This window comes from Marmota marmota, unplaced genomic scaffold (assembly GCF_001458135.2).
Source record: "Marmota marmota marmota unplaced genomic scaffold, marMar, whole genome shotgun sequence".
In the NCBI taxonomy this organism is placed as follows: domain Eukaryota; kingdom Metazoa; phylum Chordata; class Mammalia; order Rodentia; family Sciuridae; genus Marmota; species Marmota marmota.
This window is the reverse complement of record NW_026000164.1, coordinates 10,828,717-10,851,145: the sequence shown is the minus strand read 5'-3', so window position 1 is coordinate 10,851,145 and position 22,429 is coordinate 10,828,717. Positions and strand designations below refer to the sequence as shown.

General features: G+C 33.1%; 2 protein-coding genes across 12 annotated transcripts in view; one reads left to right on the top strand and one right to left on the bottom strand.

The window, feature by feature from the left end:
- Braf (B-Raf proto-oncogene, serine/threonine kinase) overlaps nt 1-22,429 on the bottom strand; it is a 111,451-nt gene that overhangs the window by 77,042 nt on the left and 11,980 nt on the right. For 9 of the 11 annotated variants that reach the window (XR_007341834.1, XM_048786818.1, XM_048786819.1 and 6 more), the window contains exon 2: nt 16,952-17,215. Coding sequence is in view for 8 of the 11 variants with exons in the window: in XM_048786818.1 (XP_048642775.1) it covers nt 16,952-17,215 (264 nt within the window). In the remaining 3 variants the exon portion in view is untranslated. Of the gene's footprint in view, nt 1-16,655; nt 16,784-16,951; nt 17,216-22,429 lie in introns of all 11 variants that reach the window. The other 2 variants (XM_048786825.1, XM_048786824.1) reach the window with 2 other exon arrangements.
- Nucleotides 11,467-13,825, top strand: Ier3ip1 (immediate early response 3 interacting protein 1). Its single transcript, XM_048786654.1, is given in 2 exon segments — nt 11,467-11,713; nt 13,793-13,825. Coding segments are annotated over 2 exon segments (270 nt in total). The 5' UTR covers nt 11,467-11,476.

Sequence of the window (22,429 nt, the reverse complement as noted above, 5' to 3'; positions counted from 1 at the left end):
ATATAATTTTATATATATATATATATATATATATATATATATATAGGCAACCACTTACCTACATTATTTTATATATTATATATTATTTTATATATTATATATATAAAAAGAAAGTAGGTAAATGGTTGCATATATATATATATATATATATAAAGTAGGTGATGGTTGTATTACTCTTACGTATGAGTATACAAAAACCATTGTTAAATGGGTGAAATGTATGCTATTTGAAGTATCTAAATGTATCTTTAAAAAAAAGGAAATTCTGTCTTTTGAATTATAAACTCAAGAAGGAAGACTTAGGACAAGTCACTGTCTGGGGTAACTGGGCAAATCTAACACTTTAATTTTTTTATTATTATGTTTTGCACATAAACACACAGAGAAAAAGATATGTATCTCAGGACTAATAGTTTAAATTATATTGGATTTCCTGTCTTTAATATTTCCCTTTTGGCCCCTTCTGCATTCAGTTTTATTCTTGTTTTCTTCATTTCTCTTTATCTTACTGTGACATAGGTTCTTATAGAACTCACACCTTTTCTTTAGACTGTTGAGAAAAATTTTTCTGAGCTAGGAGTCATGCGTGGCTCCTGCCTACAATCCCAGCAACCCAGGAGGCTGAGATGACAGGAGGATTGCAAGGTCGAGGCCAGGCTCAGCAAATCGAGGCTCTAAGTAACTTAGTGAGACCCTGTGTCAATATAAAATAAAAAGATGTGGCTCATTGGTAAAGTGTTGGGTTCAATTCCCAGTACCAAAAACAAAAGCACTCTGCTTTTCTGATTTTAAGGTATTACAAAGTTCGAAGTGTGAATATTATATGACCAAATAATTATTTCTAGGTATTTAATCTATAAAAATATTCTCAGTTTCAGGATTTATATTTAAACATATTGCAGCATTACCCAATTATTCATCAAGAAAGAAATAACTATCAGATATTGCAATATATATACATATATACATATTCATACAGCTATTTAGTATACACAGTTAATATACAAAGATATATAGTGTATCTTTATTTGTGCATTACCCTAAACTACCATAAAGTACAGTTTTGCATTATGTGAAAGAAGGGTATTAAGTATAAAGTAAAAAGTTAGTTTCTCTTGTTCCAGACAGTATTCCCAACCCTGAGACAACCACAATGAACAGTTTTTTATACATGATTCAAAGATAACTCAATGTTTATTCTTATTTATTTATATATAACAGGAAAATGCATTACAATTCTTACTACATATATAGAGTTCAATTTTTCATATCTCTGGTTGTATACATAGTATACTCACACCAATTCATGTCTTCATACTTGTACTTTAGATAATAATGATAATGTTTATTCTTTTTAACCACTGTTTTTATTTATGAGATAAGACACCAGGTTTATATGCTTTTATTTTCAGAAAAAAATGTTATTTTTAATACGATGAATAAAAATTCATAAAATCTGTGAATTACTTCTTAAAATTATACTTCTGATATTTGCCACAAATTTTGAAAATAAAGAATTTAAAACCACCACTGTGAAATAACCACTACAACTTTTAATAAAGAAATTTTAACTGTACTTGAATTTTTTAAAATATTTTTTTAGTTATACATTGACACAATATCTTTATTTTGTTTATTTATTTTTATGTGGTGTTGAGGATCGAACCCAGTGTTTCTCACATGCGAGGCGAGCGCTCTACCACTGAACCACAACCCCAGCCCCTGTACTTGAATTTTAACAGGATAAAAAGATAGATCAAAAAACTGAACTCTAAGCAAATACTTCTCACTAAAACAGGTCATCCCTTGAAAAGGTCTCTAGAGGGTAGTCTTTTGCTCTTCCATATAAATATTAGAGAATTAGCTTGTCAGATAAGGCAGGGAAGATGGATAAGACCATTTAGAATTAAAAAAAATTTTTTTTTAAATTTTTTTAGTTGTCAATGGACCTTTATTTTTTTTATTGATTGATACGTAGTGCTGAGAATAGAACCCAGTGCCTCACACATGCTAGGCAAGCGCTCTGCCACTGAGCTACAACCCCAGCCCCTATTTAGATTTTTAATGGATCTGCACAGAATTTATAGACTAATGTGGAGAGAAATATAATAGGGAAATAATCAGAAATAAAGTAACTTGTTCTTTTATTCTTTTAAAATATATTTCAATAAAATTGTACACATTTTCTTCACAAAGCTTCCCACATATTATTGTATCTGTTAAAATTGTTAAAGAAGGGTATTAAGCATGAAATAAAAAGTGTTTCTCTTGTTCTGTTAAAATTGTCTATGGTACCATTTTTAAACAGAATTACATGCATTAAGTGCTGTTTTCTTATTTAATAATTTGTTAATAAATTTTCTACATAGACACATTATTTGCAAATAATGAGTTTTGTTTCTGTATTATCCTTATTTTTTTATATCATTGATTTGATCTTCAGTGACCAGGAAATCCAATTTCATGTTGAACAAAAATGGCAGAAATAGACATTTGTCTTGCCTGTTTCTGAATTTAATGAGATTGTATCATTAAGTAGGACGCTTTTTAGACATTTTTTTGACACGATAATCTTATCAATAAGAAAGCTCTTTTATTCCAATTTTTTTCTAATTACAAAAGGGTGTTAACTGTCTTTTGCTTATTCTATCTAGAGATGTTTCGTGCAATATTTTCCCTTTAGTCTGTTAATGGGAACCTTGAAGATTGTTAAAAACCATTATTAATTTAGAATTAATTTATTTAATTAATTTAGAAGAATTACTCTTCTAAATGACATACAATGCTGGACTATTGGGCAATATTTTATTAAAAGATTTTTGCAAATACTTTCACAAGTAAGACTAACCTTTATTTTTCCTTCATCAAATAATCTTGCCTGGTTTTAGAACCAATATATGCAGGCTCCATAAACTGAATTGGGAAATGTATTTTTTTTTTTAATTAAACATTAAAATTTGTATATGACTAGCATCCTGCATTCCTTAAATGTTTTGTAGAATTTGCCTGTAGAGGCATAAATATAGACACTTTTTAACGTGATCATAGGCTGAACAGGGTCAGAATATGCCATTTCAAAATAAGTCACTTTAGTATAGAATTGTTTTAACTACAGACAACTGAGAAACAACAGATACTGAAAAAAGCTTTGCCAGAGTTTTCTTTATCTGATTTAAGAAGCAAGTTCTGAGAAAGCTAACAAATTTCTGCTCCTGGAAGAATCCAAAGTTTCGTTGTCATGAGGAACATTAAGACACAACATTGAGAGGAATGTGAAAACAAATGTTACTAAAATAATCTTTACCTCCCATTAGTTTCCACTATAAATTAATCTTCCTGTACTTACAGCCCCTAGAAAGTCCTTTGCCTTTTCATAGCTCCAGATTTCATTTTTTCTTGATCCAGTATATAATCAGGCATATGCACTTATTGGATCTTCATTTATTGTATATGAAGACCTTGTATACACATAAAAATATGAATATCAAGTAAAGCTTGTCTTTTTTCTTGTTAATGTTTTTTTCGTAAGTTTAATTTCTAAGGCTCCAGTTGCACAAACTAAGAGGGCAGAAGAGATTTTTCATCTCCTACAAGACCTAGCCAAATTTTCGATTCCTTTTTAAATTCATCTCAGAAACACATTCGTGTTCAATAAATCATTAATTATTTATTTTCCTAATTTTTTTGTTCATTGGACTCAATTTTTAAAAATCTATACTATATGATTATTATGGTACCTTTATGATCACTTACATTATTTCTATCTTTATTCTTGTTCCTTTTTGCCAGATTTATCAGTCTTTTTAAATACTCAACCTTTATTTTGCTATTTATTGTCATTTAAAAAAATTTTTTTTTAGATGCTGAGACCTTTATCTTATTTGTTTACTTTTATGTGGTGCTGAGGATGGAACCCAGTGCCTCACACATGCTAGGCAAGTGCTCTACCACTGAGCCACAGCCACAGCCCCATCATTTTGTTTTGAATTTATTTATTTTTGCTTTCCCCCCCTAACTTAACAGTTACTTCATTGGTTTTAAATTTTATTTTGCAACAAATAAGGCTTTTTATCAATATAAATTTTCCTTTAAACGTTGCTTCAACTGTATCCTACAAGTTTCTTTCTTTTTTCCTTTTCTTTCTTTCTTTCTTTTTTTTTATATAAGCAAAAAAGGGTATTTAGGGCTGGGGTTGTGGCTCAGTATAGGGCCTGGCATGTGTGAGGCACTGAGTTCAATTCTCAGCACCATAAATAAATAAACAAATAAAAATGTCCATCAACAACCTAAAAAAAAAAGGTATTTATTGGTTCACATAACTGCAAAGTCCAGGGGGTATTCTAGTTTCACACACAGGTGGATCCAGGGGCACAAATGCTGTCATCAGGACTCAAGTCTATCCATCTTCTGGCTCTGTTTTCCTCTGCACTGGTTTCATTCTCAGAGTGGCTCATGCAGCATGATAGGCCTTGTTGGTTTGAGTTTTTCATTCTACAAAGCTAAAGCCACCTCAGTAAAGAAAACTTCTTCACAATTCAGTCAAACTCCTAGGGTTAACAATGGACCAACTTGAGCCACACAACTATTCCTGAACCAATAGCTGTGATCAAGGACATGGATTTTGTTAATTGATAAGGTCTGAATTACATGTATACCCTTCCTGAAGCCCAAGTCTGGGTCACACTATCCAAATCATATGGATAGGAAGATACGGTTCCAAGAAATACCATGAAATTGTTACAATGAGATGGAATGAATGCTGGGCAATCAGAAATAAGTGATGTTCAGGATACGACCAGATGCTGAAAAAACTTGATCTCTGCTCATGAATTTGGGTGCTAGCATTGTTTCTTCATTGGAATTAAATTGCTTTAAAAATGACCATAAGGGATGGTTTTCCTGTCCTCAGGAAGCCTATAATCTATTTGAATGGAATAGTAATCATGTCAAATAGAGAATTTAGTATGATCTACAAGTACACTGTTCAAATACAATGTTTAGAATTCTGTTTTTTTTTAAATTAGTTTAAGCATGACTTTTCTCACCCTTAATGATTCTTTTCCCCTTAAAATATTTTATATATATATATACTTACATAACATCATCAGCTTTAAGGTTTTTAATTAAAAAAAGTATAACTGACACAGAACAAACACAATGATGTATATAGTACATAATTTTGTGTAGTTTATTGTGTATACATCCATGCAACCATCATTATTTTTAAGATAATGAATATATCCATCATTTTCTGAGTTTTCTTGTGCTTCTGTGCAATGACTCCCTCCTGTCCTAATACCATGCCCAAATAAATCTTGATGTGCTATTCTGTCACAATTTGCATTTTCTAGAATTTTATATAAATGAAATTATAGAGTTTGTACTAGTTTTTGTCTGGCTTCTTTCAATTAGCATAATTATCTTGAGAGTCATCTGTTATATATATCAATTCATATCTTTCTACTGAGCAGTATTTCACTTTATGGCTGTACCAAAATTTAACCATTCACCTGATGGTTCATCTAGATTTGGGGTTATTATAAATAAAGCAACTAAGATAATTTGTGTAAAAATCTCTGTATGAGCATATGCTTTCTTTTTTATTGGGTAAACACCTAAAAGAAAATGGCCGGGTATATTTAAGTTTCCACATAACTACCTTACTGTTTTATTTTTTTAAGTTGTGATAAAATATACACATAATGTATAAGTCTATCATCTTAACTACTTTTAAGCATTCAGTTGAGTAGTATTAAGTATATTCACAATGTAGTGCCTCCAGAACTCTTGCCACATTGTAAAATGATATTTTATACCCATTTAACAATCCTCATTGCTCCTCCTTCCAGTCTTTGGTAACCACCATTCTACTTTCTGTCTCCATGAATCTGAATGCTCTAGGTATGTCATAAAAGTAGATTATATAGGATTTATTCATTTTGGGATTGGCTCATTTAATTTAGAATAATGCCAAAGGTTTATCCATGTGGTAACATTCATCAGAATATCCTTCATTTTTAAGGCCAAATAGTATTTCATTGTATATAAATCACACTTTAAAAAAAATATATTCATCCATCAATGGACACTTGGGGTACTTTCCTCTTGTGGCTATTGTGAATATTGCTGCTGCTATAACATAGATATACAAATATCTCTTCAAGACTCGTTTTCATTTTTTTTGGTTTTATAACTTGAAGTAGACCTGCTGAATCGTGTGATAATTCTATTTTTAATTTTTTGGAGAACTTCTACAACTATAGTCAATAGCAGCTGTATCATTTTCTATTTCCACCAATAATGTACAAGGGGTCCCATTTCTCCAAATCTTTACCAAACCTGTGATTTTGTTAATTTGATAGTAGCTATCTTAATGGGTGTGGACTGGTATCTCATTATGGTTTTGATTTGTAGTTTCCTAATGATCCTAATGTTCTTAGTGATTGGCAAGGTTGAGTACCTTTTCATGTTTCTTGTCATTTGTATATCTTCTTTGAATAAACATCCATTCAAGTTCTCTGCCAATTTTTAACTTTTTTTTGTTATTGACATATACATTCTACATTTTTTAAATAATTTTTTTTAGTTATACACAGACACAATATCTTTACTCTGTTTATTTAATTCTTTTAATGTGGTGCTAAGGATCGAACCCAGTGCCTTACATGTGGCGAGGTAAATACTCTGCCACTGAGCCACAACTCCAGCCCCTATATTCTAGATATTAACCCCTTACCAGACACATGATATGCAAGCATTTTGCAACTCCAGGTTGCATTTTCACTGTTAACTCAAACCGCTGATGACTGAAGTTACTGGGGATTAAATTCAGGGCCTCGCACATGATAGGTAAGAGCTCTACCACTGAGCAGCATCTCCAGCCCTGATGTTTTAAATTTTGATATAGTCCAAATTGTCCATTTTCACTAGTGTTACCTGTGCTTTTGGTGCGACAGACAAAATCATTACCAAATCCAACACCACGAAGTTTTTCTCCTACATTTTCTTCTAAAAGTTTTACAGTTTTAGCTCTTAAATGTATTCAATCCATTTAAAGTTAACTTTTGTATGTGGTTAAAGCAAGATTCCCATATCTCATTATAATTTTGCATGTAGATATTCAGTTTTCCAACATTATTTGATGAAGAGACACTCTATTTTTCCCATGGAGTGGTCCTGGTATCCTTGTCAAAGATGATCTAACCATATATGTGAGGATTTATTTCTGGGCTCTCTACGTATATATGCTATCTGCCAGTATGGCATTGTTTTGATTGCTGTAGTTTTGTAAAAATTTTGAATTCAGGAAGTGCAAGGCCTCCAACTTTGTTCTTTTTTTTTTAATTTTAAATATTTATTTTTTAGTTGGAGTTGGACACATTATCTTTATTTCACTTATTTATTTTTACGTGGTGCTGAGGATCGAACCCAGGGCGAGGTGAGCGCTCTACTGCTGAGCCACAATCCCAGCCCATTGTTGTTTTTCTTTTTCAAGACTGTTTTGGAAGATTTTTTTGTAGTATTGAGTAAAAACCAGGGCCTCACTCAAGACTGTTTTCGCTATTTGGGGTCCCCTTGAGATCCTATATAAAATTTAAGATGGATTTGCATATTTCTGCAAAAAACACTGTTGGAATTTTGAAAGGAAATGCATTAAATAAAACCTCCAAATTCTTTCCCCAAATGGTCTACCCATTATTTATTCCCACCAGCAGCATATGGAAATTCTAGTTCCTCCTTATAGTTCCTCACCAATATTTGATATGGTCATTCTTCTACCATTTTAGGAGGTATTTTATCTTGTCTCTTAAATGTGCATTCCTCTAATGACATCTTCTCATGTATTTATGTATCATTTATATAATTCTTTGGTAAAGGGTCTGTTCATATATTTTTTAAAAGTTTTTCTTTTAATTTTTTTTTAGCTGTAGATGGACACTATATCTTTATTTTACTCATTTTTATGTGATGCTGAGGATCGAACCCAGTGCCTCATCTTGCTAGGCAAGCGCTCTACCACTGAGCCACAACCACAGCCCTGTTCTTATGTTTTGTCTGTTATTTAAATGGCTGATTTGTTTTCTTATTTTTGAGTTTTCAGAGTTCCTTAATATTATAGATACCTGCCCTTTATAAACACTGCAAATATTATCTATCTGTAGTTTGTCTTTTTATTCTTTTAACATTGTCTCTTGAAGACTGTAAGTTTTTAATTTTTACTAAATTAAAATTTATCCATCAGTGTGTGGAAGTAAGTTCCAAAATAACTGATTGAGATAAAAGTCGGAATCTTGAGTGTGAGTATTAAATTTGAGGGGCATGCAAGAACCCTTTCAAGCAACAGAAATGCTTTACATATCAATTTATAAGGCAGTTACATATGTTAAAAAATCATTGAACAGTATGCTTGAGATGAGTATAAGTTACATCTCAAATAAGTAGGCAAAGGTGAAAGTCATCATGACATTTTACCCCTAAATACTTAACCATCTATTTAAGGATAAGGATATTCAACTAGGTGTGGTGGCACACATCTGTAACCTCAGTGATTCAGGAGTCTGAGGCAGGAGGATACTAAGTATGATGCCAACCTCTACAACTAAGCAGACCCTATCTTCAAAAACAAAGTGTTGGGAATGTAGCTCAGTGGCAGAGTACCTCTGGGCTCAATCCAGTACTATCACACTACAATCAATTAATCAACTAACCAATCAATCAATACATTCTCCTACCAAATTATATCACCATTATTACACTTAAAATTAATTCCATAATAACACTTAATATTTAATTAGTACTCAAAGTTTCCTGTTTCAAGAATGCTTCTAAAGTTCCTTCTCATCCTAATCCTCAAACAGGATAATGCACTATATTTGGTTATGTTTCCTTAGCCTTGTTTAGTGAGAAATAACCCCCAATCTTTTAATCATCCACGGTATTGTCATCAAAGAGTCCAGACCTATTGTTTTACAAGATATCCAGAGTTGATCTATTTGTTCCTAATGGCACTTAAAGTTTTCCTCAATATGCTGTGCTTCATAATTATAAAATGGAAGGTTCAGAAGCTTATTCATACCTAGCCAGAATACCTCAAAGAAGAAATTAACTCTGAGTTTTAAATTTCAAGACTACCTACATTCTCTATTTGGTTTCTTCTTAGGAGTCTATGTTGTTCTTAAGTCTTCTAATGTACTGATAGTAGATTGTTTCTTTGTATGTTTTATAACTTGGGATCTGAAGCTCTTCAGAAGGGTTTTATCTCTGTGATTTCCAAGGGAGGCTTTGCATTGCTTCTGCCCAGTGCCTCAGTGTTTCTATCACTCCAGGACCAGCTGTTACACTGACTTTCCTGAACAATGTAGTTAATATAATGTGTAGCTCATACTATGATAAGAGCAGGTCCACAGTTAACAAATCACAGAGAAAACTTTTGTCTTTTTTTTGGTACTGGGGAGTGAGTCCAGGGGCGTTCAACCACTGAGCCACATTCTCAGCCCTTTTTTGTATTGTTTAATTTAGAGATAGGGTCTCACTGAGTTGCTTAGGAACTCACTAAATTGCTGAGGCTGGCTTTGAACTCATAATCCTACTGCCCCAGCCTCCCGAGTCGCTGGGATTACAGGTGTGTGCCACCACACCAGGCTGAAAACTTTCATCTTTATTTAGAATCATCAAAAAGATAAGTTTCATTTATATATGCTGTTGAGAAGATTTCATCCTTTAACTGAAGGTAATGCCCTTCAAAGGCTCAGATTTATGTGAAAATTTGAGTTCCAACTATAATTGTTTATGACAACAATCCAAGGCCTGGTCTTGTGGCCCTTCACACCGAAATATCCCTTTGTCTGAGAGAGTGACACTGACTTCACTCAAGACCATTAAAGCAGAGGCCAGCAGACTTCTTCCCAAAAGAACCAGTTTTGGAGGTCACATTAATGGTATATACCTTCTCAACACTGCAGCTATATATAGCACAAAAGCAGCCATAAGATGATATTTAAAGAAGGTAGAAATATTATATTCTGATAATACATTTAGACACTGACATTTGAATTTCATGTATTATGAAATATTATTCTTCTTTTGAATTTTTTCTCCCCAAGCATTTAAGAACATAAAGTCCATTTTTATTTATAGGCTATCCAAGAATAGGTGGTGGGTTAGATTTAGCCTGAGGGCCAGGCTTCAATGATACTGTAAAACATAAGTCACATATTTCTCTGGTTTTTCAGTTTCCTCTATTTTCACTCACGATAGGCTTTTTTCAAGTAAGCTCAGTTATACATTTAAATACATGTATTTTCATTCAGCATCTCTAGGTGTGAGAGAGATTCCTGGACATATAAAAATTTACACACAAGGGTCACACATCAGGAATTTCCTAAAATCCAAATAGGTATGATAATTTCCTACACTTTAATTTTTTCCATTCAGTACTATTTCTCAGCAAAACCTTCAAGTACAACTATTGTTTTAGTTTACTCTTTTGGGAGGCTTTCAGTGTACTAAAGAATATGGATAAACCATAATGTATATAATCATTTCCCTATCAATGGGCATTTCTATTTTTAATTATCTGTATTCTTTTATTATTATGAACAATGACTTAATAAACATCCTTATATAGATGTCCTTATATATATTGGTGCTTTTATTTCTGTGGACTAAATTCCTGATAATGAGCGTACTGGCTTGGGAGACAAAGTACTTGTGAATTTTGAGAGATTATCAAAGTGCTTTCCAATAATCTGTAATCCTGCACATTTCCACCTACAGTGTAATGAATTCTCTCTCTGCACCCCTACCAATAAAAATTTAACTTTTGCTAGAAAGATAAAATGATCTCTTTGTACCTTTAATTTTCATTTCTCACACAACTGAGAAGATCTCAACAATTTTCATATACATTATTGTTCATCTGTATTTAAATTTCTATAAATTGCCTATTTATATCTTTTGCTATCTATATCTTTTCTGCAAGGTTGTGGTCTTTTCTTTTTCCCAATTTTAAAGCACTCTCTGTACAGGAAGACTATTTGCTTTTTGTTATTTGTTGTGGTCCAGGGGATTGAATCCTAGATACACTTATCACTAGGCTATACCCTTATCTCTTTTTATTTCTTATTTTGAGACAGGGTCTCACTATGTTGTCCAGGCTGCACTTGGACCGGTTACTCTCTTGCGTTGGCTTCCTGTGTAGCTGAGATTACAGCATGTGCCACTGAACCCAGTTAGTACAACATTAGGATTATCCTTGCTAATATCCTTTTTAGTAAACCAGTAAATGTTTCACTGAATTCTGTAAATTGCTCTAGTAAATATTCAAACCTGAGAAGGGAATTGTGGGAACCCTCAATGTATAGCCAGTAGATCAGAAATACAGGACCCAGTGGAGGTTGTGGTGGTCCCACATCCGCTATGTCCACTGTGTGGTGGGAGAGGGATCAGTTGGGCTTTGGAAAGGCTCCAGGCGACCATGGTCTTTACTCTGTGTACACTACTGAAGGCAGCCCTGCTGTGCATCAACTCCATCACCATACTGCATGAGGAGAGCTTCCTTAACAACACTAGCCGGGGAACAGAACAGGGAATTGGTGAATTCGGAGAGGAGTCAGGAATTAAATCTCAGCTAATGAAATTTATTTGATGTGTAAGAACTGTGATGTGAATGCCATTGATAATAGTAAAATCAGTTGCTGTCATATTGCTTTGAGTATTTGAGTGAGATCAATGGGGGTAAAGGAGATGCCAGTGAAAGTTATTACTTCAGTCATCACTAGAAGATTTATTTCTTAGCAGGCTGAATTTGCACTTGACAAAAATGTAAAGTTGACAATGAAGCCAGAATTTCTATTTATCTAATTTTTTAAAATGTTGTTCTTGAAGTTTCATTACAGAAAGACAAGATCACCAGTGGTAGTAGCTCCAGGATTGAAATATACTTAATTACTGGGTATTAATAAGAGTTTGTGCTATGGAAAAGATTGTTAAAAGGATACAGGACTGTTATTTCTGGGTTGTTTGTTTAAATATATTTTTTTAAATTCTCACTTCTCAGAGATGATTTTTTTCCCAAAGTTTTGAAGTTCCTTGTGACTTAGATGTGATGTGAGAGTGATTATCCCTCTAGATTAAAGGATTTTAAAAGTATTTATTACACATAAATGGTAAATAAGTAATTTGGATAAGGGGATGGGATTGTGGCTCAGAGGCAGAGCACTTGCCTAGCAGGTGTGAGGCTCTAGGTTTGATTCTCAGCGCCGCATATAAGTAAATAAAATAAAGGTCCATTGACAACTAAAAAAATTAAAACAAAAAAGTAATTTAGATAATTTTATTTTGAACTGTTTGATTAACTATTTGGTATGTATTGCCTTAGATATTAAGCATTCAAATTTAAATATACTATAAAGGACAATATTCTTTGATTTCAGGGAAAATTCTAATGTTGTAAGTTGGTCACCTGATGATTATGGTTCTAAGTTTTTTTATGCATTTATTATTAATTGGCCCAAATAATGAGACCAAACCAATATCTGCATATATTAAAATATATTATTCTTAATTCTTTATTCTGTCAATAGAGCATTCATGCTATTATGTTGTTTTTTATTTTTCATTTATGTCTTGGATCATCTCAGAGAGGTTGTTTGTTCGTCCCATAATAAATATATAGATAATATATATAATATATATAATAAATATATAGAAAGGTTAAAACTATGTAAATAGTTTTTGTGAAAATTATCAGTTATTTTGAAGGGGTAGAATGGCATCTTTGTTGATAGGAGAACTTTCGTAAATAAAGCTGAATTTTCAAATCAAAAAAAAGAAAAAAGAAATACAGGTCACAAAATGGAACTTGCATTGGCATCTTTAGTGGGGGCATTTGGGGATGGGGGTTGATGACAGGGGATTGAGCCAGAGGTGTTTTATCACTGGACTACATCCTCAGCCTTTATTTTTGAGACAGGGTCTCACTAAGGTGCAGAAACTGGACTTAAGCTTGCTAACCTCCTCTGTCTCCTGTGTTGCTGGGATTACAGGTGTATGCCACTTCACTTGGCTGAAGTGGGGCATCCTTGTGGGACTGAGCCTTTAACTTGTAAGGCCTCTGATAACTCCAGGTGTCAGAATTGAGTGAATTTTAAAGAATCCCACTTGAGACGAGAAGGACCAGGGAAATGGGGCAGGATGGAAACAAGTTCAATTAGAAGCACCTAAACAGAGAATGGAGCAATTAATTCTGGTTCTTCTTTAGCATGGTAGGGTAACTGTAAGATAAAACAACCTTATATATTTCAAAACTCTTCAGTACAAAATTCCCCACACACAAAAGTGATTAATGCTTGAAAGAGATGGAAATGCTTGTTACCCTGATTTGATTATTACACACTGAATATGTATAGAATTGCCACATAATGCATCCCACAGAAATGTACAAATTATGTTTCAATAATTTTTTTTTTCCAAAAATTGTAAGGCACCCAAGTTGACATCTACAGAGAATTTAGGAATTGCTTAGTGGGAGGAAAACACCTAACACATCTGGTCACAGAAATGTTATTATGCTCAGAGTGGAGTAGGAAAAAGCAGTTTGTTTTTTCCTATTATACACAGATACTACTGAAGGGTACATGGGTGAGGGAAAGTCTGGAAACCTGAACACTTCAGCTGGAAACAGAGTATTCTTTAATTCCTGAGTGTATTAGCCTTTACTCTTTTCCTCACTGGATTTCTCTGAGGTTCATAGGCATATGATATTCAGTTCCGCTCATCTTTCTCATTCTAGCACACGTACAAAAGTCTCCAGGCAGAAATTTAATTTTGTTTAGAAAACAATTTCAGAGTTTAATCAGCAGTAATTGTTATAAACCATTTGCTGCCTATATACTGAAAAAGGAACTGATGGGGCCTCCTTCCTGAATAACTCCATGAGGCAGCCTTCCCTGTTCTATGGCTATGTGCAGCGCAGGGCTATGCTAGGAACTCAACAGAGGTCTCAAAATATCTGATCAGTACCTTTAAAAAAATTATTCTTTTCAAAATTCAGAACTTCAATGTTTTCAGCTGGATCTAGTTCACTTTCGTTTTCTACAGGGCTCATAACTAACACACACTTTCAACATATTCATATTTAAATTACCTGCCTGATTCCAAAGACATGATTTTGTCCTACTACTAGGAAACTTTGAATTAATTACTATTCTAATAACTGCCCAACAGCAAATCCTCTTCTTGGTAATTGTTGACTAAGCTTTATGATTTACAGAATTTGGCTTCTTCATGGATCCAGCTACTAGTAGTTAGTTTGTTTTTTTATGTTGGCTTATTCATTCATCCAGTCATATATTTTCAATCTTTCAAGAATTCCTAAAACTGTCTAGTCCTCTAACAGCATTCTATCCTGTTTTGTTAATTTTATTTATTTATTCTTTTTTACATATCCTTACTGTCATTTAAATGGAATTTTTGGATAGAAAAAAATAGGCAAATGCTATGTTTGCAATCTTGGACTACAAACCTTAATCCTTTTTTAAAAAATAACCCTATTTTGGTACTTGATTCCATTTACTGCTAATTGGTTCTGCTGCCTTAACTGTTTCTGAGTTAAGAAAGATAGAGGTATGTATTTTGACTGAGGATTTGTTGTTGACCACTATACACAATTTTACTTAAAATGTGAATTATCCTGATTAAGACAATAGATGAAAGACCTTAGCACAAAACTTGGAATATGGTAAATGCTCAAATAGTAATTTTTGATATTAATTAAGAATTGAGAGGAAAAAGGGAGAAGATTTAGTTGGAGTTAAGAAAAGGGCCAAGGGAGAATGATAAAATCATGTCCCTAAATGATAAAATCATGTCCCTAAATGAGTGTAACAGCACAGATCCATTTACTGACTATTCAAAAACTTTCTTAAAGTTCATGACGTGTAGTTTCTCTGAGGATGGAATATGAAAGTTAAGGTCTAAGTATCATGGATAAGAACCAGTAACTTATTTATTCTAAGGCTAGCTAGGATTATAAAGGTTAAGTCTAGTCAATTACCTAGCAGTTCTTCATTTATTATCATTTTACATTTTTGAAGAGTTTCAGTTGTATTTATTGCTTTTTTAAAAAAGAGGAAACCATAAGTTTTAGTGGTAGTATTTTTAAATTTAAGGATTCTCTAAGATTTCCTCATAAAATATGAAGAGGCTACCTTACCTTAATCATTTAGTCTGAGAAATTTGAAAGGGAATCTTTAACAACTCCAATTTTATATAGTTTGCATCTACAAACTCACACAATTACTAAGTTTATCAGGCTTTGATGAAGAATACTATAGTGAGGAAAAGGGGAAAGCTTGGAACTCAAGAATATATTTTCCACTTTCTGCTCATGAGTACAGAAAATAAAGAATTAATTTAAGATCTATTTGAGATAGGATGGCTTGTCATAAATTGTTGTGTAATAACACAGACTGCTTCAAAGACAACAGAATTTCTATTCACAGATAGTTCACATATAATTTCATTTTATATTCCTTTTTTTCAGTTTTTTTTTTACTGATATTTAAAAAAATGATAGTGGAATGCATTACAATTCTTATTACACATATACAGCACAATTTTTCATATCTCTGGTTGTATATAAAGTATGTTGACACCAATTTGTGTTTTCATACATGTACTTTGGATAATGATATCTATCACATTCCACCCATCCTTGCTAATCCCCTGCCTCCTCCCACTTTATATTCCCTTTTTTAAAAAACATTTTTTAGTTGTCCATGGACCTTTATTTTATCTATTTATATGGAGTGCTGAGAACTGAATCCAGTACCTCACATATAATAGGCAAGTGCTCTACCACTGAGCCACAACCCCAGCCCCATATTCCCCTTTTTAAGGGGGCATCTGTGAAAAGATACTTATAAGAAATTCTCCATCTAATTGTGTAAACAATTTCAATTTCTTTCTAAATACTAGAGTAGGAGAACTAATTTTTTTTTATATAAGTTGAGTAGTAAATCTGCACAATGAATAGTCTAAAGTCATTTTATGACAACCCACTCTTCTCTGTTTGTGGAAGAAAGGACAGAAAATTCAGTATACATGAATGCCTCCCTGATAATAACTCCTTTGGAAAGCTGTATTTCTTAGGTAAGCTCAAAATCTATAGGCTGGTTGCTGAAAACTCTGTTAATTTTTAGTTTGATCTCAAGTGCAGAAATTCCTAAATTATGAGGCATAATGCCTTACAACATTTTTTTAAAGTAAAAAAAAAAAAAAAGAACAACACAGGAAAATACCAGTTGTACTTTTAATTTCTGAAAAAGAAAAACTATCTTGACTTCAGCTGATTGGAAATTTTTAAAATTGGTGGTAAAAGTCAACCAAATGAATTAAAAATGTAGTGATGTTTGTACATACATTATTATTATATTTACTGACAATATTTGCTGCACTTGAGGATTACAGGTCTCATAATAATTCTGCAGATTTCATTGCTTTAAATGTTACTTATAAGGTATATAGTTCCAATGATGATACTAATAATAAATAATACAAAGTTATACAGATAAGAGGAAATTATCAAGGACACTGAAAACTCAACATTTGATAGTATCACAAAACAGAGATATCTCAAGGAGAAACAATCTTACCTGACAGACAATGAACAAGCTCAAGTCTTGAAATTATGATTGTTAGAATCAGAACTGGTCCTTAGACTTAAGTGTTTTCAAGTTTGGTAGACAGGTTTAAATGTCAAATCTGACAATATCATTTGTCCCTGTTAAGGAATATAGACTTTGGCACCAAATAATTACGCTTTTTCCATTCTTGTTTGAAACAAATGTTTCTATTTGCATAATCTCTGAATATAAAGTGATAACATATTAATTTTTAACAACTAGTCTGTCTGAAAAAGACAAAGAAAATGATAAAGAAAATGACTCACCACTGTCCTCTGTTTATTGGGCAGGAAGACTCTAACGATAGGTTTTTGTGGTGACTTGGGGTTGCTCCGTGACACATCTGTGGGGTTTTGAAAAACTGAAAGAGATGAAGGTAGCACTGAAAGGCTAGAAGAGGAAGAAGATGTAACGGTGTCCATTGATGCAGAGCTAGAAACAGAAAAATCAGTTCCATTCCCCAGGGATTCCAATAACTGTTGTTCTCTTTGTTGGAGGGCAGCTAGCTTGCTGATGTATTCTTCATAGGCCTATAAAATAAAGTAGACTCACATTGAATCTGGACTTTGCCTGACATAAACAAAAGAAAATATGAAATTTTAGTCTTTGATTAAAACCTTATAATCTAGCTAAAAGGATTTTAAGTTACAATATACAAAGTAAGTACTGAGAATACTGTAAATGAATACTTTCACTTTTAAATGGATAAACTTGTAGACATTACCACATTACACTGAGAAACCTGACCTATATATGTGATGTCTAGATGGTCCATGAATGTTAATTTAAAAAGTACAGAATTTTCCTATTTTCTGGTCAAATAATAATTTACCTTCCAGACCACAAGTCTAGTATAATATAAAATATTGTACTACTTAAGAATAGCTATACTACTCAAGAACAGCTATCTCCATTTCCATTAAATTTTATTTTCTAGAAAGTTATAGGTATATAAAAATCTCATTCGCTTTCTCTCTCATACACACTCACACTCATTCACATACTCTCTCACTTTAGGAACAGAAAAAGATGGGCTAGGGTTGTGGCTCAGTGGCAGAGCGCTTGCCTCACACATGTGAGGCACTGGGTTTGATCCTCACTACCACATAAAAATAAATAAACAAAAATAAAGATATTGTGTCCATGTAGAGATAAAAAATATAAAAAAAAGAACAGAAAAAGACATTAAAGGATTAAGAGGGACTGTCAAAATACAAGATGGAGGTATACAAACAGATCTCATTGTTAGCACAAAAATCTCTTAAATAGGCTTAGAAGATGTGTAACAGCCTCCTTCTTACTGAAAATACTTTACTTTTTTCTATTTATATATGTGTTTATTATTTATTTATTTGCCATACTGGGAACTGAACCCAGGTATGCTTTACCACCGAACTACACCCCCATTCCTTTTCATTTCTTAAATTCTGAGTCAGGGTTATAGGCCTTGAACTTGTGATTGCCGTGTATCAGCCTCCTAAATAGCTTGGATTAAACACTCCATGGATCTCTGATTACCTCTTTTCCCACCAAACACTGCTTATAGAATAAGAACTGTATTTGAAAATGTGACTTATATTCCATAATCAAGAAATTCTGGGGCTGCTGCAATTGTATATCCTCAAAGTTTTCATTTAACTAAGGCTAGGCTATAAGGACAACTGTCTACATAAGGTATCAAATTCTAAAGGAAGAGATGATATTTAAAGTAAAGAGATGGAATAAATTGAATGCTGTATGTCCACAGTTATTATTTAAGGTAGTGGTAATTTTACTTTTAAGTATTATATATGAGAAATAAACAGAGAACACTCCAGATAAAGGGTGAAAATTAATGGGGGGGGGGCTGCCTAGAAAGGTTGTCACTTGGAAGGAGGATATATACAGGGAGGAGAGACCTGTGTGCAAAAGATATTCTATAACAAGGTAGGGAGATGACACAGAGGAAAAACTATACACTGGTAAAGCAGAACACCACATAGTATGTGGAACAGAACAAGGGATCAATGTGTTTGTAGAATTTAAACAAATAGGAAAACAATAAGACTAGAAAAATGATAAGAGACCAGAGTGTGGAGAGTATATATATGGCATGCTATACAGTATGAAATTTAAGGAAAAGTACCAAAGACAAAGGAGAATGAAAAAGAAATTTCGTTTCAGCAAAGATTACAGCAGCAACCTGATATGTTATCTCACCACATAACTTTGAAGGTAGGAAAAAAAACGGGGAGAGAGGACTAGTAAAATGAACTATTAAGGTAATAAGAGACTAGACTACATCAAAATACCCTCTCCTTTTTAAAAACTTGCTAATTGCCCTATTCTGATCCTAAACTATTTCAGAGAATATCAGGGCATTATAGACATCAATTCAAATTTGTATGAGCTATAATTCTGTTTAGCTTTCAGTTCCAACAGAAGGGCACCTTTCTCATTTAATAATTTTTGCAATTCATTTATTGAGTCTCTGATCATTCAATAAATATGTATTTAGTGCATATGTGCCTGGCATTGTTCAGGGTTTAGACTACAAAAATAAATCAGACAAAACTTATACCCTTTAAAGATTACATACACAAGTGAGAGACAACAGCTTCCTCCCAATATACATAAATATTCTTATTTCCTGTCATCTGGGCCAGTACATTTACTACACAAGATTGAGCTTAGGAAAGGTAATGAACTTGTGAAAACATTTTTCAAAATGTTATTTCCCTTATCAAAATGTTAACTTTAATTTTTGAAAATATATGGATTCCTCCATTATGGATTACAAATTATCATTTCACCACATTTATCAACATCCCCTCCTCTTAAGTATGAAACGTAAGTACTCCACCTCTCTTCATCCTTGAAGCTGCTATTCACCAAGGCACCTGGGTCTTTTTAACTCATTATCCTGCCTTAGAGTTACCTAAATCTTATCTCTAAAGGCATTTATTTCTATTCTGTCTTCAAGACCCAGAGACACTCAAACCACAGTATTTACAAAAGAAATCCAAATGATGACAAGATCTCAATTTGAAGCTGTTCAGGACCTTAGATGCACACACTTATATACCTTCTTCAATTTACAACTTACGACCACATTGATCTGTTCAGGTCAATATTAATCCCTCAAGCCATTTCTCATATTTGGGCGACTGCTGTCTTCCTTCCCTTCCTCTGTGGCTCATCATTTTAATAATGCCATTGTAATATCTTGTCTAGCTAGAAAGTTACCAAATAACAATTTTGGGAAAATCCCACCATTTGATTATTCCATTTTTCTCTCAAGTTACTACATACTTGCTGGAGAAAAGAAGTCGTTCTAGAATAGTTTCCATTATCAATTCATGGAACTTAAGACTCATCTGGTCCTTCACCCTACTGCCTGAAATTTTTTACTTGTTTTTAATAATATCATATTTTTAAAAATCATATTTATTTTAACCTTCTCTATTTTTCTCTGGATCCCAACTTCATCCTCCAACCTTTAATACTTTCTGGTCTTTTTTTTTTTTGTGGTGCTTGGGATTGAACATTCTACCAACTGAGCTATTCCCCCAGGCCCCTTTAATTCATTCTGAAAACAACATTATCTTCAACTTAACCACTTGAAGATTAAAGTCATCAAATGAAAGCTTCCTCTACTTTTTGTCTAAACAATTCAAGTCCTTTCCCATCCTTCTTCTACTCTATTCAAGGACCTCAACTAAGATGGCCTTGGACCATCATCATCTTTACCATCTTCTCTGATATTTTGTAAGTTTCCCACTGTTTTCTAACTACAAATATGAGCAAGTCAGTTCCACATAAATACATATTTCAGTGACTACTACCAACAAAATTTATTTGGTTTTTAAAATGTTGCAGATACCAAACACTTCTTCAGAATGCAACTTTTCAAAGCTTTCTAATCAAACCCTAATTAAGATAAAAGTCAGAGAAAAGAAAAAGATAAAAGCCAGAAGAGCTATTCTTTCCTTTACCTCCTTTAGAGTATTAATCATACTCTTTTTTATATGGCTAATTTCTTATTGCTGAAATAATTTTTGGATGGTTAAATGAGATGACAAACAAAATGAAGATTAGTAGACTACCACAAAGCAAAAATCCAATAAATGCTGTTGTTAGTAAAAATCAGTAGCAGTGAAAAAAGTACCAGTAGTTCTTGTGAAGAATTACTAGAGTATGTGGACGAGTTCTTGACATTATTCTTCAAAACTATAAGTTAGTCGAGGGTACAGATGGCATCTAATTTTTTTTAATACTTATTTTTTAGTTTTAGGTGGACACAATATCTATATTATTTTTATGTGGTGCTTAGAACCCAGTGCCTCACGCATACTAGGCAAGTGCTCTATCACTTGAGCCACAACCCTGGCCCCAGATGGCATCTAATTTATTATAATGCGAAAAAAGCATCATTAAGATGACAACAATCCCCAAGTTGATCTACAGATTCAATGCAATCTTTATCAAATCCCAATTTTCATGTTTTTAAAGAACTCAGAATATATCATAGCAATCTTTAAAAAGAATGAATTTGGAGAACTCATACTGTTTCTAAACAATATTACAATATTGTTGGAATAAGCATATTGGAATAAACATACTCATATAGAACAACAAAACAAAACTGAGGGTCCTAAGGTCAACTAATTTTCATCAATAGTGCCAAGATAATTTGATGGAGGAAAAAATGGTCTTTTCAAAAAATGGTACAATTGGATAGCCACTTGTAGAAGAATAAAGTTAAACTACTACCTAACATCACATTACAATTTAACTCAATTTGGGTGTGGTAGTGTACACTTGTAATTCCAGAGGCTTGGGAGACTGAGGCAGAAGGATTTCATGTTGGAGGTCAGCCTCAGCAACCTAGCAAGACACTCAGCAATTTAGTGAGATCCTGTCTCAAAGTAAAAACTGAAAAGGACTAGGGATATAGCTCAGTGGTAAAGCACCCCTGTGCTCAATCCCTAGTATCAAAAACATTAAATCAAAACGGGGTAATACCTAAAAAGTACAAGAACTAAAAACCATAAAACTCCTACAAGAAAATGTAGGAGTAAATCATCCTGACCATGAATTAGGTAGGTAATAGTTTCATATATATGAAACCCCAAAAATACAACAACCAAAAAAAAAAAAGGAAGAGAAAAGAATAAACCTGACTCCAGTCAAAATTAAAACTTTTATGCTTCAAAAGATTTGAGAGTTAAAAGAAACACCTCATAGAATGGGAGAAAATATCACAAATCCTATTGGATAAGGGCCTCTATCAAGAATATATAAAGAATATATTACAACTGAAGAATAAAAATACACATACACCTGATTTGAAAATGGGTAAAGATCCAGGTCTGATGGTGCATGCTTGTAATGCCAGCAACTTAAGAAGCTGAGGCAGGAGGATTTCAAGTTTGAGGGCAGCCTTAGCAATTTAATAAGGCCATAAAAAACTTAGTGAGACCCTGTTTCAAAATAAAAAACATTAAAACAAGGACTGGGATGTGGTTCAAGAGTCCCCTGGGGGGGCTGGGGTTGTGGCTCAGTGGTAGAATGCTCGCCTAACACATGAGAGGTGCTGGGTTCAATCCTCAACACCACATACAAAGATGTTGTGTCCATCAAAAACTAAAAAATAAATATTAAAAAAAAATTTGTGATTCTCCTAACTCAAGCCTCCTGAGCCACTGGAATTACAGGTGGGTATTACCACACCTGGCTTGGAGATTAGATTTGCATAAAGATGG